The 16646-nt window shown below is 42.4% G+C and overlaps 1 protein-coding gene across 1 annotated transcript in view; it reads left to right on the top strand.

Moving 5' to 3' along the window:
* LOC126355665 (uncharacterized) overlaps positions 1-12863 on the top strand; it is a 57344-nt gene extending 44481 nt beyond the window's left edge. The window contains exon 4 of the mRNA XM_050006029.1: positions 12166-12863. Coding sequence (XP_049861986.1) covers positions 12166-12534 — 369 coding nt within the window. The 3' untranslated portion in view covers positions 12535-12863. The remainder of the gene's footprint in view (positions 1-12165) is intronic.
* The last annotated feature ends 3783 nt before the right edge of the window (positions 12864-16646 follow it).

The raw sequence follows: 16646 nt of genomic DNA, 5'->3' as shown, positions 1-16646 counted from the left end.
AAAAGAAACTCAGTGGCAACTCTCCGCTTGGAAGGCACTGCTAAAACGAAACTAGTCTTCTCCTAATCTATTTTTTATGTCTTTTCCTTTTTTTTTACCAAGTACTGTCACATTTCTGATGAATGTGATACTGTGCTGGCTGTACCGCACTTTTACATCCCTTCGCAGTTTAGTTCTTTGGATGCGCAAAAATTATGTCCTTTTAAAAACCTGATTTAACTTTCAGATTTTGAAACATTGCACCATGAGCTTGGACAGTTCTTGTTCCGCTCTTTGGCTCATGTTGCCAAAACTGACCTGTCATTTCATCAGTATGTGAGCATTTATTCCTTCATAGATCGTGCAAAACGTATCGAAATTCAGAAATAAGTGTTGAATCTCGTCTATAATCTTCTAAAACTGTGTCGTCATTTTCAGTTCGTCACACTTTTTCTGTGCAGTTATCAAGCCTTTTCTTACCTATTTTCTGCTTCTGTTACCAGTTTACTTTTGTCATCTCTATTCGATGTGCTTCTTGTTCTGTTCCTCATACAGTTGTTGATTATTATCTGTGTACGATGTCTATGGTACATTATTTTAATTTTTGCGTTAGCGCGTCACTTCTGTTGAATATCATTTCTCTGCTAATTTTCCTACATTCATGTAGACTTTCGACATTTTTCTGTTTATTTGTTTCTTTACGAATTCCATTGTATCATCTATTACCTATAGCGGCTTCTTTTTATGTTTTTTTCCTAGTACATTTTATGTTGTATTTAACACGGCTCTTTCAAGGTTATTCCGTTTGTTCTTTGACGCCAGTGCCTCCTTGAAGTTTCCTTCTGTGTTTGTCACGTGGTCAGGCTGCGTGTTTGATTCGTTCAGCTTTTTTAGGTTCCAATAGTTCAGCTGCTTCCTCTTAAACTTCTTTACTTTTAGTTGGCACTTCGCTACTTCTGTAGTAACATGCAGAAAAACAATACACGTCTCAAGGAAAATAAGAGAAGAATGCCACCGCCCAAAATCGCCTTCTAGAAAAAGAATTCTATTTAACAAGCACATCTGGTTCCACGCTAAGATAACGTCTGTGAAGACTACCACATCTAGTGTTCCCACATAATGCCGTGACACCTACATGTTAGCAAAGCAGGAGAATGCTCGCCCCGAAGTTACGGAAATATGGTTGTGAAGGACAATTACACAAAATACGAATGAGATAATTCTACAAGAAATTCAAGAACAGAAAGAATTACTGAATGTACTCGTAATAGGTCAACTGAAAGCAAAACTGACTGCATCCTTAATTAGACATCGTATTCTTTTACACACTATTTTCGAGAGCAAGATCGTTGGGAAGAAAACGAGAAGACGACCGAGAACATCCTGTTTAAAGAAAAAAATAATCTGTGAGATAGGATGCTTTTCATAAATGGAGATGAAGAGGGCTGCTGAAGAGAGGAAGCTACGCCTCATTTTGGAAAAGGAAACAGAAGAAGAGGAAGAAAAAGAAGGTAGTTCAGTAGTATTTACTATAAATGTCAGCCCCTGGGTAACTGAAAAAGTCTTAACTCGATTCCGTAAACTTTGTTGCAGGTAAGTATATTCAAAGTTAAATATTTATTGATCACTTGGTATCTTCGACGTGTTGCTCGACCTCGAGATGTTCTTGTGAAGCATAATCGCGACGGCTAACTTGTGCCAACTAAAGGGCTCTATTGATTCCCATGACGTTTCGTTTGTCAAGGCTGAACTGTTCACTTATTTTCTATTCCCTACCTCCAGCGACGATTGCACTCCAGTGACCCGCAGTGATAGAATTCTGTTTCCTTTTTACGTCGCATTACTGCACTTATTAATGTTGTTGTGCTCATGCCATCTGGTAGCATCACAAGTCCCTTACCAGCTCCTCGATTTTCGCCAAGGATGACCACTGGAGGCGTCCTTGACGAAGCATGTCTGTGTATCAACCCCAACAGAAAGGAAAGCTGATTATGCACTGTGAGCGAGACAGGGAGGTCAGATTGGCGTACCCTCCCTCCTCTGAATCTTGCGTGCATATTTCATAAACCTTCAACTCCTACGTGCGTCCCCTACCGGCTCATGAAACACATAACATTCATCCTGAAGTGGCAAATACGCATGCAGTGTTTCGTTCGGCTCTGAGAAAGACATTGAGCTCGACTTGTTCTCGTCATTTGAAAGGAGATGCACGCCAGATAATGTTGCGACCAGTGCCGTAGGTGGAAGGAGCTGGCTGATACGTTCATCCTGCTGCCAAGGCGGCTTCCACCGGAACACTACGTGCCAAGTTATTCCGCTGCGTCCTGATACTCTGGATACGAAGTCAGTTTACTTTCTCAAGTCAGGTTACAGTTCCCACTGTCTGATAGCATATTTTATATTTCAGTTTTGTTTTTAGGGTTCCGTTCCTCAACCGGTAAAAACTGAATCTTTATAAGATCACTTTGTTTTCTGTCTGTCCGACTGTTAAGACGTATCAAGCTGAAATTTATGCCACATGATAAGCTCAACAGTCTCTTGCCGGTGTAGAAAACGTAAGCTTTTAACTTGTTGCGATCAAAAGAGACAGCCATTTTTACCACATACACTCCTGGAAATGGAAAAAAGAACACATTGACACTGGTGTGTCAGACCCACCATACTTGCTCCGGACACTGCGAGAGTGCTGTACAAGCAATGATCACACGCACGGCACAGCGGACACACCAGGAACCGCGGTGTTGGGCGTCGAATGGCGCTAGCTGCGCAGCATTTGTGCACCGCCGCCGTCAGTGTCAGCCAGTTTGCCGTGGCATACGGAGCTCCATCGCAGTCTTTAACACTGGTAGCATGCCGCGACAGCGTGGACGTGAACCGTATGTGCAGTTGACGGACTTGGAGCGAGGGCGTATAGTGCGCATGCGGGAGGCCGGGTGGGCGTACCGCCGAATTGCTCAACACGTGGGGCGTGAGGCCTCCACAGTACATCGATGTTGTCGCCAGTGGTCGACGGAAGGTGCACGTGCCCGTCGACCTGGGACCGGACCGCAGCGACGCACGGATGCACGCCAAGACCGTAGGATCCTACGCAGTGCCGTAGGGGACCGCACCGCCACTTCCCAGCAAATTAGGGACACTGTTGCTCCTGGGGTATCGGCGAGGACCATTCGCAACCGTCTCCATGAAGCTGGGCTACGGTCCCGCACACCGTTACGCCGTCTTCCGCTCACGCCCCAACATCGTGCAGCCCGCCTCCAGTGGTGTCGCGACAGGCGTGAATGGAGGGACGAATGGAGACGTGTCGTCTTCAGCGATGAGAGTCGCTTCTGCCTTGGTGCCAATGATGGTCGTATGCGTGTTTGGCGCCGTGCAGGTGAGCGCCACAATCAGGACTGCATACGACCGAGGCACACAGGGCCAACACCCGGCATCATGGTGTGGGGAGCGATCTCCTACACTGGCCGTACACCACTGGTGATCGTCGAGGGGACACTGAATAGTGAACGGTACATCCAAACCGTCATCGAACCCATCGTTCGACGATTCCTAGACCGGCAAGGGAACTTCCTGTTCCAATAGAACAATGCACGTCCGCATGTATCCCGTGCCACCCAACGTGCTCTAGAAGGTGTAAGTCAACTACCCTGGCCAGCAAGATCTCCGGATCTATCCCCCATTGAGCATGTTTGGGACTGGATGAAGCGTCGTCTCACGCGGTCTGCACGTGCAGCACGAACGCTGGTCCAACTGAGGCGCCAGGTGGAAATGGCATGGCAAGCCGTTCCACAGGACTACATCCAGCATCTCTACGATAGTCTCCATTGGAGAATAGCAGCCTGCATTGCTGCGAAAGGTGGATATACACTGTACTAGTGCCGACATTGTGCATGCTCTGTTGCCTGTGTCTATGTGCCTGTGGTTCTGTCAGTGTGATCATGTCATGTATCTGACCCCAGGAATGTGTCAATAAAGTTTCCCCTTCCTGGGACAATGAATTCACGGTGTTCTTATTTCAATTTCCAGGAGTGTATTTTGATACTCGCAAAATCACTCATCAAAAACTGTAGGGTACATCACGTTTATCTAGAATCAAAATTTGCCAGGAATGAAAGTTGAACTGCACAACAAAACGAAAAAACTCGAAAACTGAGGATTTGTAATAATTCCTTTTGTCATTTATTATATGACTTCAAACTTGAAATATAAACGTTCTCAAACTTTTGGAATCCCTGGGATTGCCAGTATAAATGTCGATGACAGGCAAAGATCGTCGAGATTCTTGATTACCGAAATGGATGAACTGTCTTTGTACATATTACGTTTGTACGGTACCCTCAGAGAGCCCGTCCAGTTATTCTTATTTTTACTGACATTCTACCTTCTCTGTAAAGATGAAATTTGGGGTTCAGCTCGAATCTTAAAGCACTGTAATCCAACCGATCCACCTCTTTTTTTAAATAACAAATGCTGTGTCCTTTCCATGTGGAAAGGGGCTACCGTCTTCATATACGAAAGACCCGATTTTAAAGTGTTACCAGAGTGTGAGAAGATGCTATTCCATCAAATGTTTCCCTGAGACCTGCATTCCGTTTTTTATTGGTCAAAACTAATAATTACCAGCCACCGAAGTTTGTGTCGACAACGAAGATTCTGGTGCCCCCCAGGCGTGAATGGCGTAATTGTGTGTACAGTGACCAGCCAGAACGTTATGACCGCCGCCATACACTATCGATGTAAACCCGTCCAGGAGATAGCAGCGTCACCTGGCGAGGAATGATTGCCTCCAGTATCCGTTAGCGTGCCGGCTGTGTGTGGCAGACTGTGATGAGCCGGAGGCTCGGCACTAGCATTTCGGCAACTGCGCGACTTCTCGGATATTCGAGGAGTGTCTTCAACATGAGGCGAAACCATGGGCTTGCGCTGCCACCCCATATTACAGATGTCAGATGTCGTAGAGTGGGCAGACTGGTAAAACAGGACAGGACGCGAACTGTGGCAGAATTAACATCAGACTTTAATTCTGGGAAGAGTGAAAGTGTGTGTGAACACACAGTGCTCCGGAAACGCCTAAAATGGGCCTCTGGCCGACGATCCATGTATGTGTCAATGTTAACACCACGACATCGGCAACTACAACAGAAGTGGCCATATAACCACCGGTACTAGACGATGCCGTAGTGGCAGTGCTTTGCATGACCTACTGATTCCCAATACCTTCTTCATCGTGCCGATGGGAGCGCGCGAGTTGGTCGTCTTCCAAGAGAACAGCTCGTTGACACCTGCACTGCAAACCAGAATGAAGCCGGCGACGGCTCCACTGTGCTTTGCAGAATATTCACGTGGGCATCCGTAGGTCCAGTGGAGCTCGTGCAAGGCACCATGACGGCCACGTAGTATCGTGAATTGCTTGCAGATCACATACACTCCTTCATGACGATCAAGTTTCCCAGCGGCAGTGGCATTTTTCAACAAGATAATGCGCCATGTCACAAGGCCTGGATGTGATGGAGTGGTTTTGATGGACACAGTGGCGAGTTCCAGTTGCTGTGCTGGCCACCTAACCCGCCATATCTGAACCCTATCGAACACATCTGCAATGTGACTCAACGTGGTTCATAGCTCATCGCCCCCTCCCTGGAAGTTACGGCAACTAGGAGACTAGTGTGTGCAGATGTGGCGCTAGCCCTCCCCTGCGACCTACCAAGGCATCATTCTTCCATGCCACGATGCGTCCGTGATAAATGTGGTCATACCGGCTTTTACTTAGCTGGTCATAATGTTCTGGGTGATCAATGTATATTTTACATTTGCAAGATTACAAATTATTTGTGAAGACTGCAAACAAAAGAGTTGTGCTGATACATTAGAAAACTAAAATGAATGTGGATTTATAAAAGGGTACTAGTAAACTGTCTGTCTGATGGAGTGGCTGAATGCAATTACAAAAGAAAAACGCAATGCTGATTGTGGACACAACTGCGCGGGTGACCACGTGGTTTGAGGCGTCTAACAACCCTACCACAATAAAGGTCAAAATTTAATAATGACTGTGGTGTTGCTCACGCTGCTAAATACTGCATTTTCGGGCAACAACAAAGTTATTATGTGGCAGGTGCCATGAGAGCACAGTTAATAAAGACATTTCATGTAATAATGAATAAACTAGGCACTCATCTTTTCGTGTTTCCCACGCTGGTCTGGTTGTAAAATCATGGCTCAATCGTCGAAAATCTAGGTGGTGATGATTCCAAGCTCGGATGCAAAGACGCCTAGGTTTTATTCTGCTACATTCAAAAGTTTTATAGATGTGTTTCACAAACCATTCTTGAAGATTACACTTTTTCAGGACAATGGTAATGTAAAAAAGTAATCAGCACTTCCTTATTATTACTTTTGCTGCAATATCACGTAACACAAAACATCACTTCACAATACAAAACATACTTGAAAACATCTTCCTCACTGTTAAAGTTCACATTCTATAAGCTGACTACAATATGCGTCTTCCCCACATGGCGTGCAAGATATGACTTTTTCAAGGTCCGACTCTCCAACTAACGCGCCCAAAAATCAGAGATACAAGTACGTCAAAGATCATAGTGACAAAAGGAAGAATACACACAAGAATAATATCATTGCAATACAAACATATCGATGTATCAAAGTACCTCTACATTAATGAAATCAAATCTGATTGTTGTCTCAGAAATATGTAAACTACTTTACAGAAACACAGTAGAATATTACTGGTATCGAGAGGTTCAGATGAGGTGCCGTAATGGTTACGTACCATTTCAGGCGCCATGTCAGGGATTGCACAGCCCCTCCCTCGGGCATGGGTGTGTCGTTAGCATAAGTTAGTTTAAGTAGTGTGTAAGTACAGACACTGATGACCTCAGCAGTTTCGTCGCTTAGGAATTCACTCACACATTTGAACATTTGTGGACACTAACCACTAGGTTAGACAGGTGGAGGTATCACGTGCTGTGACTCTTCACTGCATGAAGAATCGAACTGCTTTATAGACCAATGGTAGCTTCGTCGACTCCTGTCTTGACTATGCTGGTCATTATTTAATGTGAAAAGTGGTTCATGATGAAAAGTGGAACAGTGAAAATAGATTAATATCGGCTCACGGCGGTGCTGTGCTTAAAGTACTAGATACCTTTGAGAGGAACTTGACTCAGATCTCTAGAAAAACACACAGTTCTATGTTTTCCGAAATAATGTAAGAGGAATTCTGAAATGATTGATTTCCAATTGCACCCATGTCCAATTAGAGCTGTTACTTTGTCTCTGAGGACCTTGTTCTTTGTTAGCTGGAACAGAAGCTCTCGATAGTATCTGTGAAATACCCTATAATAGGTGCTTATGGTAGGCTCATTCGACATTACCGTTGCCAACAGTGTACAAGGGCTTGTAATTCTCAAGAAACTGTGGTGACAGAATGCCTCATGCCACCAGCCCCTCCAACGGAACCTGCTGACAAGACATGGTAATATATGCATGCCATTTCTGGAACAAAGAGAACATTTTTTATCAAATGTCCTTTCCCAATTTAAAAATTTATCTACATCCATGAACGAAATTTTCATTTTACTAAAAAATAAATTTTTTAAAATAAAATTCAGTATTCAAAAACCAAAATTTAAAAAATACAAAAATTCTAAAATTAATTCAAATTTAGTAACATGAGCTGATTAATCTAGATTTTGTTTTTTACCTCGATAAATAAAATTTAATCTAATGATTTTCAGTAGTTTATCTTCATCTTCTGAATAGATTTTAGTACAATGATCTGGAAGAATAATAAAACTTTTTCACTATATTTAGTTCAAAATAGCTTTTGCAGTATTCTAAGATATGTTTCTTTTCAGCTCTGTCAATTTAGTATACATTTGTGTACAGCCATTACTATAACTGTTAAGTTCACTTGCTAGATTTTCAACACAACCATTCATGTTCATTTTGTTTTGCTTCTATTTACATTGAAAAAAGTCACATTTTCAAATGTTTGAAATTGCAAATGAAAAAAAATTGAAAATACTAAATTTTTGAAGTTGAAAAGGATTTTAAAAGAATTCCTGCCCCGTTGTTGCACCACTCAAAGCACATCGTGCGTGCAATAAGGCCAAGACAGCTCCGCGCCATGTTTACTCTGTCTGGCCTACTAGCTGCCGACTATCACTACACACTGCCGCGGCCCCAGACTTCATCGCCCAACCGCGCCTTTAGTGAATTCTAACAAAATTCCTCTTTTCTACGACGAAGACTAATACTAGCGAAGCACTGTTTTCTGGCATTGCTGCTTTCTTACTGAAAACCACATTATCTGTGAACAGTCGTAAAAAGCTTCTGATGCTTTCTACTTAATCATTCATATACATTGTAAACAGTAACGGGTCTATCACATTTTCTTGGGGTACCATGGATATTACCTTTACAAGTGTCGACTTTGTTCCGTTGAGAGTTACTTGTGTTCTACCTCCAAGGAAGCCTTGAATCCAGTCGCAGAGCTGGTCCGATATTCAATGAGGTCGTAGTGGAACGGAGATTAGTACTGTTTGGCAACCCTATAGAATGATTTCAATCAATTTCACCCCCGTCAGGCCTCTCAGAAAGTGGTACCCACGCCTTACTATGGAACGCCGACATGAAATGTAGTGCAGTTGCCAAGCTTTATTTGTGAAGAGAAACGGAGGAAAAGAAAACTTCAGACTATGGTATAAAGATCCTACAACAGATTATTGGAAGACTTCAAAGGTGCTGCTCCTTTCAGTAGACTTGGAATGACTTCTACTTGAAAACTAAGTTCAACTACCCTCCTCTAAAATATAATCGTTCACCCCATGCCATTCCATTCCAACAAACCAGGAAACAAACGAAGCACAATAGCTTTCCCTACAGAACTTATTCAAACTGTATTCACTTCCCCATAGAAGGGATACGAACGCTCCCCAGATGTGGTCAGGAACGGAAAAAAAATCAACTATAATACTCAATAGTATGGACTTCAAAGCCCCAAAAACTTACAGAAATTTATTTTGTTACTCTATAATCCGACGAGAATCTTATTACATTTTAATCCCGTCCGACCCAGATAGGGAAAGTTATTTGACAAATTTGATGGTACAGTGGTTGAGTGACAGACAACGAATCCAAATGTTCGAGGTTCGATTCCTGATAGTCGTAAGATTTTTATCCGTCTAATCGGTTCTTTCAAATGATAAATATCATTTCCGCCATTTTTGGTGTCCTCTTCTAAGTGGTTAGGTAAGTCATTCAAAGGTCGGAGAAACGAAATTGGCAACCACTTACAACAGCGCTGTGCCCAGTAAAGAACTGTAGGGCTGGCGCCAACCTTCAGTTAGATGACGGCATTACCTTTCATCTGCACGCTACCTACAGGACTGACACGTAGGGTGTTGCAGAACATATTTAGTTTCCGCCTTGCAAGTTGGCCTTCGACTTTAAGTAGTTCTCTCGTGCTTGGCTGCGGCTTTCATTATGTGTTTACCAGTTATAGTCGCTTGCTAGAAAGGAGGCGCGTGCGTGATGCTTCGTGCTCAGCGTCTTTTCTATTACCCACAGCACTTGCTCTAGCCGTTTCCTACATAGTTAACTAGAGACGTCCGGATACATGCCACATTGGGAACCTCCGATCAAACTCTCGCAGGAAAAATTATATGCTGATGAGACCATTGCTGTCCATTGTTAATGACATACTTGTTGTGTTTCCTTTACGGCACGAACAATGAACATTATAGTATGGCTGTGCTCCACACTTAGACCGGCATATGTATATTTTTTTAATTATAATTTATTTTATTGTTTCTGTAATACTCCGTTACATGTCTGTGCTACATGCAACATATGAATGCGAATATGTACAACCGTCGGCTGTATAACGGAATGACGACAATGAAAATGTGGGGCCGGACCAGGACTACAAGCCGGATTTCCTGTTTTATGCGAACGTTCACCTTAGCCGCTTTGTTTTCTCTGTACGACTCACAGTCAGTCACAAACTTTCACATATCGTCGCTGATGCGTTCTACTTTACTATTCCTGACTTCTATGTCTTACACATAACTGTTTTAATTTTCCCTACATGTTACGATCATGCGTTACACTATTCTGGACAGCAAATGGTTGCTTCATACTGGTAACACATGTTTCGTTGATCACCCCTTGCAACAAACGACGTATCCCGCTAATTGATAAAGTCTATCAACTAAAATACGTTTAAATTATGCTTACGGAAAAATTTGGTTTACTTAGTGTATCGTTTGACATCTTGTTTTACTTTCTCTCCATTAAATTTAAGCGCAGTAGCTTTACGGTTGTTTGTCTACCATGTTCCACCACATTCTTCAAAGTTACCATGCAGACTTCAACATTTAATCAATTTAAATATGCACTTTTAGGTTTCCAGCTTCCACCCTAAGCAAAACGCTGATCAGCTATTCCCTACATGTTGTAACACACTATGTAATTCCTGTGCGATGGGAGGACATTTCATTTTATCTGAAAGTCGCTACCTGGTAACGGCAGATAAATACGATATTGAAGTATGCACTGCATGCTTGTCCGGACCAACACTTCTAAACAATACAGGCACTGTAATATCGTATATGTTACATCAAGTTACCTCCTTTTGGTGACCTACAGGTGGAATACGTTGTCAACGATTAACATAGTCTCTAATCGCCCACTGTTTAATACACTATCTGATCAAAAGTATCCGGACACCCGCAAAATCATACGTATTTCATAGTATGTGCATTGTGCTGCCACCTACTGCTAGGTACTCCATATCAACGACCTCAGTAGTGATTAGACATCGTGAGAGAGCAGAATGCGGCTCTCCGCGGAACTTAGAGACTTCGAATGTGGTCAAGTGATTGGATGTCACTTGTGTTATACGTCTGTACGCGACATATCCGTACTCCTAACAATCCATAGGTCCACCGTTTCCGATGCGATAGTGAAGTGGAAACGTGAAAAGACACCTACAGCGCAACAGCGTACAGGTTGACCTCGACTGTTGACTGACAGAGACCGCCGACAGTTTAAGAGGGTCGTAAAGTGTAAAAGGTAGACATCTATCCAGATCATCACACAGGAACTCTAAGCTGCATCAGGATCCACTGCAAGTTAGACGGGAGGGGAGAAAACGTGGCTTTATGGTCGAGTTTCTGCTCATAAGTCACACCTCACCCTGGTAAATGCCAAAAGGTGCCTCCCTTGGTGTAAATAGCGTAAATATTGTAATATTCAACAGTGGAAAAACATTGTGGGGAGTAACGCTTCCCGGTACACAATGTGGCAATCCGATGGCAGGGTGTGGGTATGACGAATGCCTGGTGAACGTCATCTGCCAGCGTGTGCCACCAGTAAAATTTGGAGGCGATGGTGTTATGGTTATCAGTCCCCTAGAACTCAGAACTACTTAAACCTAACTAACCTAAGGAAATCACACAACACCCAGCCATCACGAGGCAGAGAAAATCCCTGACCCTAGCGGTAATCGAACCCGGGAACCCGGGCGTGGGAAGCGAGAACGCTACCGCACGACCACGAGATGCGGGCTCACAGAGTCCTGACATGAATCCTATAGAACACTTTTGGGATGTTTTGGGACGCCGACTTCGTGACAGGCCTCATCTCTCCTCAATGCAGCACTCCGTGAAGACTAGGCTGCCATCCTCCAAGAAACCCTCCAGCACCTGATTGTACGTATGCCTATGAAAGTGGAAGCTGTAATCAAGGCTAAGGGAGTCCAACACCGTATTGAATTTCAGCAGAACTGATAGAGGACGCCACGAAATTGTAAGTCATTTTCTGGCAGGTGCCCGGATACTTTTGATCACATAGTGTATTTATGCTTACAATTTCCATACTGTCTCTTAGCTCGTCCAGGTAGGGTTAGATTAGAAAAAATTAGTAAACACATGGAAAAACGCGCTAAACCTCATGTCCACGCAGTAGCATTTTAAGCAAAGGTAGCAGTTTCTTAGATGGAAATAAACGGTCAACTATTGACGAGAGCTTTTCAGAACGAGGTTTTAACTGAGAAACGTGTTATAACAACAAAGTAAAGCTGTGGAACATTTACTTGGTGAAACACACTAAATGCCTCAAACTTCATTTTGTGCTGTTGTTGACTTCCTGTTTTTCTTACAGATAGTGCGTCTGGCGACTTCCCGTCCACAGGAGGGTGCCTCAGTGCTGGTGTCTGGGTGGGGGATGACGTCGGAGGGGGGCAGCATATCGAACTTCCTGCTCGCCACCACTGTGAAGGTGGTCTCCGTAAACAAGTGCGTGAGGTGTTACCCCAGCGTGGGGCTGACGAATACCATGATGTGCGCCGGGGTGCCCGCTGGCGGCAAGGACTCGTGCCAGGGCGACAGCGGCGGCCCCCTCGTCCACGGCAAGAAACTCGTCGGAGTCGTCTCCTTCGGCAAGGGCTGTGGGCGACCTGGCTATCCCGGCGTCTATGCGGACGTGGTTTCGCTACGCAAGTGGATCACCCAAAAAGCTCGCATCAAGTAACTGTGCAATGCTGTCCACATGGCAGTCGCTTTCCAGCACCAGGCGTACTTCCATATTACGAATATGGTCTTCAGTGTGTCCACTACAAACCTGTGGGTAGTTACGTGACTTGGAGTGGCATCGATGCTGAGACTGCTGTAGGCAAGCCACAAAAAGGTGGTTTATACACATAAAGCACGTGTGGCGTACGCTACGGGTTCCGTGCTGTCGACGCCTCGCATTCGCAATGCTCACTTTGCAGAGGATGATTGGCTGTAACCTGTATCGAACCGAAAATTGCTGTTGAGGAGTGCGTCCGCAAGATTCTGTAGCACTGGAAATAAATGAATGTGGACCCAAAATTCTTTTGGAACGTTTGAAGAATATATTCGTCGTAGTTCTTCTTTAGTATCCCTCATTTTTATGTCTTACACATCGCCATAACTGTTTATTTTTTTTCTACATGTTACAATCATCCGTCACACTATTCTAGACAGTGAATGGTTGCTTTACACTGGAACACACCTTTTGTTGATCACCCCTTGCAGGAAACGACGTATCCCGCTAATTGATAAAGTCTATCAACTAAAATTCGTTTAAATTACGCTTGCTGAAAATTTACTTTACTTGGTGTATCGTTTGATATCTTTTTTTTTACTTTCTTTCCTCTAAATTTAAGCTCAATAGCTTTACAGTAGGTTTCTCTACCATGTTCCAGCACATTCTTCAACGTCACCACGCGGACTTCAACATTTAATCTATTTAAATATGCACTTTCGGGTTTCCAGCTTCCACCCTAAGCAAAACGCTGATCATTATTCCATACATGTTGTATCACGACGTTTCACTGTATACTGTACTCCTATAGAGTGATTTTCGAAACATGTTTCTGTTCAGAAGACTGACTTCAGAAGTTCATAATATGATGCAGTTTGCTTGCATTCCATAGTAACCGACTGTTAGTATTACAACCTCTACAAGTCGTGCTTCCGAAAGGGAGTAAATGTCTGTTCTGTCTGCCAAGAACCCGAACGTTAATAAAACTCTGGAACTGCTGTTGTGTTACTCTGCCGTGCAGGGAAAACAATACTGAGAGAAACCTGTTCATGCAGTCAGTTTCAGCATATACGCAGCCTAAGTAGGTAGTGGCCCATTCACTTTATTTCAGTTTTAACATTCAGACACTAATTATTTGTAAAACGAAAGCTAGTGCTTATATTACTAAAATAAATTTTTACTGCACGTTATCTTCAAACTGTATATATAAAAAAGTACATATTGCTGAATTGTGGCCTCAAAGCTCATCAGCACTACGGTTCCTACGCGACCTTACAACTTTCCTTTCACGCTGCATTCTGGATCCTATACACAAGCCAGAAAAAAGAAACACATCGTAAACTTTGTTTTCCAAATTAATAAATCGTGCCTCGGTGCTACAGCTTTGTTCCAGGTGGACAGAAGTAAATTTGCTGCAATCGGTGGCGACGCAAATAAATCTTGCACATTCGCTGAGTACGTGCACCATTTGCAGCCTTGAACATACTAGTACGTTTTATCGATTTGTTTTGGGAAGTGCTGTCGGATAATTATCGTTTCTTGTACCAACTGTAACCACAAAACTGCAATCGAAAATTCGATTAACAATGAAAACTACATGAATTGCAACGATCTCCATCCTGATTGGTATGCAACCCGAGCAAAATCTTACTCCAGTGACGTTAATTCTAAGTTTCCTTCATACAGCTATTTTAGGATTCCTCGTCGTGAGCGTCGGAGAAAATTTGTGAATAACTGCGTTATGAGGATTATTTCTTTTACTCTACGTGGAGCATTTGCTGCAATGAAATTGTACATTACAAGATACAAATATGTGCTTGGCTGTTCTCGAAAGCCAGAGTGCTGCATTTGAAAGGCAGTTCTTATATGTGTAGTGTTACCTCAGGCAGGAATGTGCCAAAGTTCGGTCAATGTGTGTGTTTCGAATAAGCTGCACATCTGCATTTTAGGAATCGTCGAACTCCCAATTAGATGGAACCTTCTTAAATCTTAGTTCAATGCCAGTGTCAACTAAATCAGTATTCCAGTAACTTGGCGTTACAATCGGAATTTATTAAATGTTGACTATACATCCGACAAATGATTAGCCATTACTTGAGGCTGATATCCAGTCCAGTCTATGATATTCAGCCAACTGAACAACAAAATATTTGGAAAAGATTTAGCCTGTGTTGACAATCATGCATTATATTATGTTCGAGTCGTTGATATTCCTTGGAGGTGAATGCATGCTATAATTTCCATGACCCCAAGAACAGTGCTACGACTCTCACCACCACATGAAACCCTTAAGGAGTGTCTCTAACAAATAAATAGAAGAGCCACAACAGAACGTCCTCCATAATAAATCTTCACATAATGAGGATAGTCTAGCCCTCAAAATGACCTTCCTACACAAGTTTACCTAAACGCAAAAACATGTTCGCTTGTTCATTTATAAAGCAAGCTCTTCCAATTAATCACATGGTTTTTACTCAAATTCTTATCATATAAATACTGTAGGACTGTGTCCAGTATATCTTTCGTTTTTTCCTTATGACCATTTTGCGCTAGCGTATATTACAGTTTTTTTTCAGGTCAATAGAAGCCTGTATGTTTTGAACACACATTATAAAGATACATGAGTTTTTGTCTACCACTGTATGTTCCAAAAGGGATCTGTTGCATAAATAGGGAAACAAACGAAAACATATAGTTTGTATGTCCCATGAATTGTAGCAATTCCATCTAACATTAGGTAACATGCCTGTAGAATTCGTTTTTGATAGATTTATAAGCATTCCAGTATCAGTGGGCCAGATATTGCGGCCACAGAATAAGGCATCTATAGAGGAGAGACCAAGGAAAGGTTTAGGCTTCCTTCAGTCTTCTTGCTAACCACAGTAAAAATAGCTTTATAGTTCCTGCTGCAAACATTTTGCACAGTAAGCTATATCTTAGAAATTCACTATGCTATGATAAGAGCTGCAAAATCTTCAACACTAAAAATTATCCATTTTCCCACACCTGTTACTAGAATACACACTTAAACAACAATCTACTAGTCACCACTCGAATAAAAAAAAAAATTCCAGAAAAAGTTAAAATAAAGTCTATGACTCACTACCCAACCTAATATTGCATGTCGAGTTTCCTTATGAGTAGCAACATTCGTGCACATATTACCCCCCCTCTGTCAGGGCACCCACTAATAAAATACTTCCTTACTACTGTGCTAGAGTTGTGGCAACTTCATAAATTATCCCTCCACAATGACAAATTATTCCTTGTTACCTTATACAGAATAATATTTAAAAAGGTATAACACTCTTATTTATTATTTTAACCATAACCCTTTCCCCAAGAGCCCAGTAAGTTGTGAGAAGTTTTGAAACACACCTCCTACACCAATAATTTTGAAGAACGTGATTTCTGTTGCTTATTATTCCATCATTTACTTAAGATTGGTCTCAAATCATAAGTGTTGCACATACTTTCATCTTTCTCCATCTCTGATTTAGTTAATACTACTGTTTTGAGTATGGAATTCCAGTTACTAGTAATGGTCCTTCATTGAATGGATAGAATCTGCTTATGGCAGTCACTCTTTTAACGCTTTTCTCGTGATTTTTAACTAAACTTGATCTTTCATCTTGTGCTGTTCTGGGGTACCTCTCACTCACCTCTTCTTCCTTCTCTCTGCCTCCCTTGTTAGCAAATCAGTAATATAATTGTATGATACTGGTTAACTACCATCATTCACTTGCAGCCAGCCATTCAGCCTACCTCAGAATTTGTTCTGCTTCTACTCACCCTCCTAAAATTTCAATGGAGAGACTTTCATGATGCACTTTGGTAGCCTATTCAATACCATTTCAAATTCTACCACTAGCTCTGTCCGCCTTAAATGTCTGTCCACACAATAAATTTAGCATAACCTGGGTGCCTCACATATGACTCTTGCAGTGAGTTTGTTTTGAGGACAGTACCTACAACTTAAAACTATGACTTATGTTTTTCCATGCTAGAAAGTGTTTGAACTATTTGGTCTTAAACTGTGTTGCATTGTTGGACAATAGATTATTAGGTTTACAAAC

The sequence above is a fragment of the Schistocerca gregaria genome, chromosome 3 (assembly GCF_023897955.1).
Source record: "Schistocerca gregaria isolate iqSchGreg1 chromosome 3, iqSchGreg1.2, whole genome shotgun sequence".
Taxonomy (NCBI): Eukaryota; Metazoa; Arthropoda; class Insecta; order Orthoptera; family Acrididae; genus Schistocerca; species Schistocerca gregaria.
This window is presented reverse-complemented; position numbering and strand designations above follow the sequence as displayed.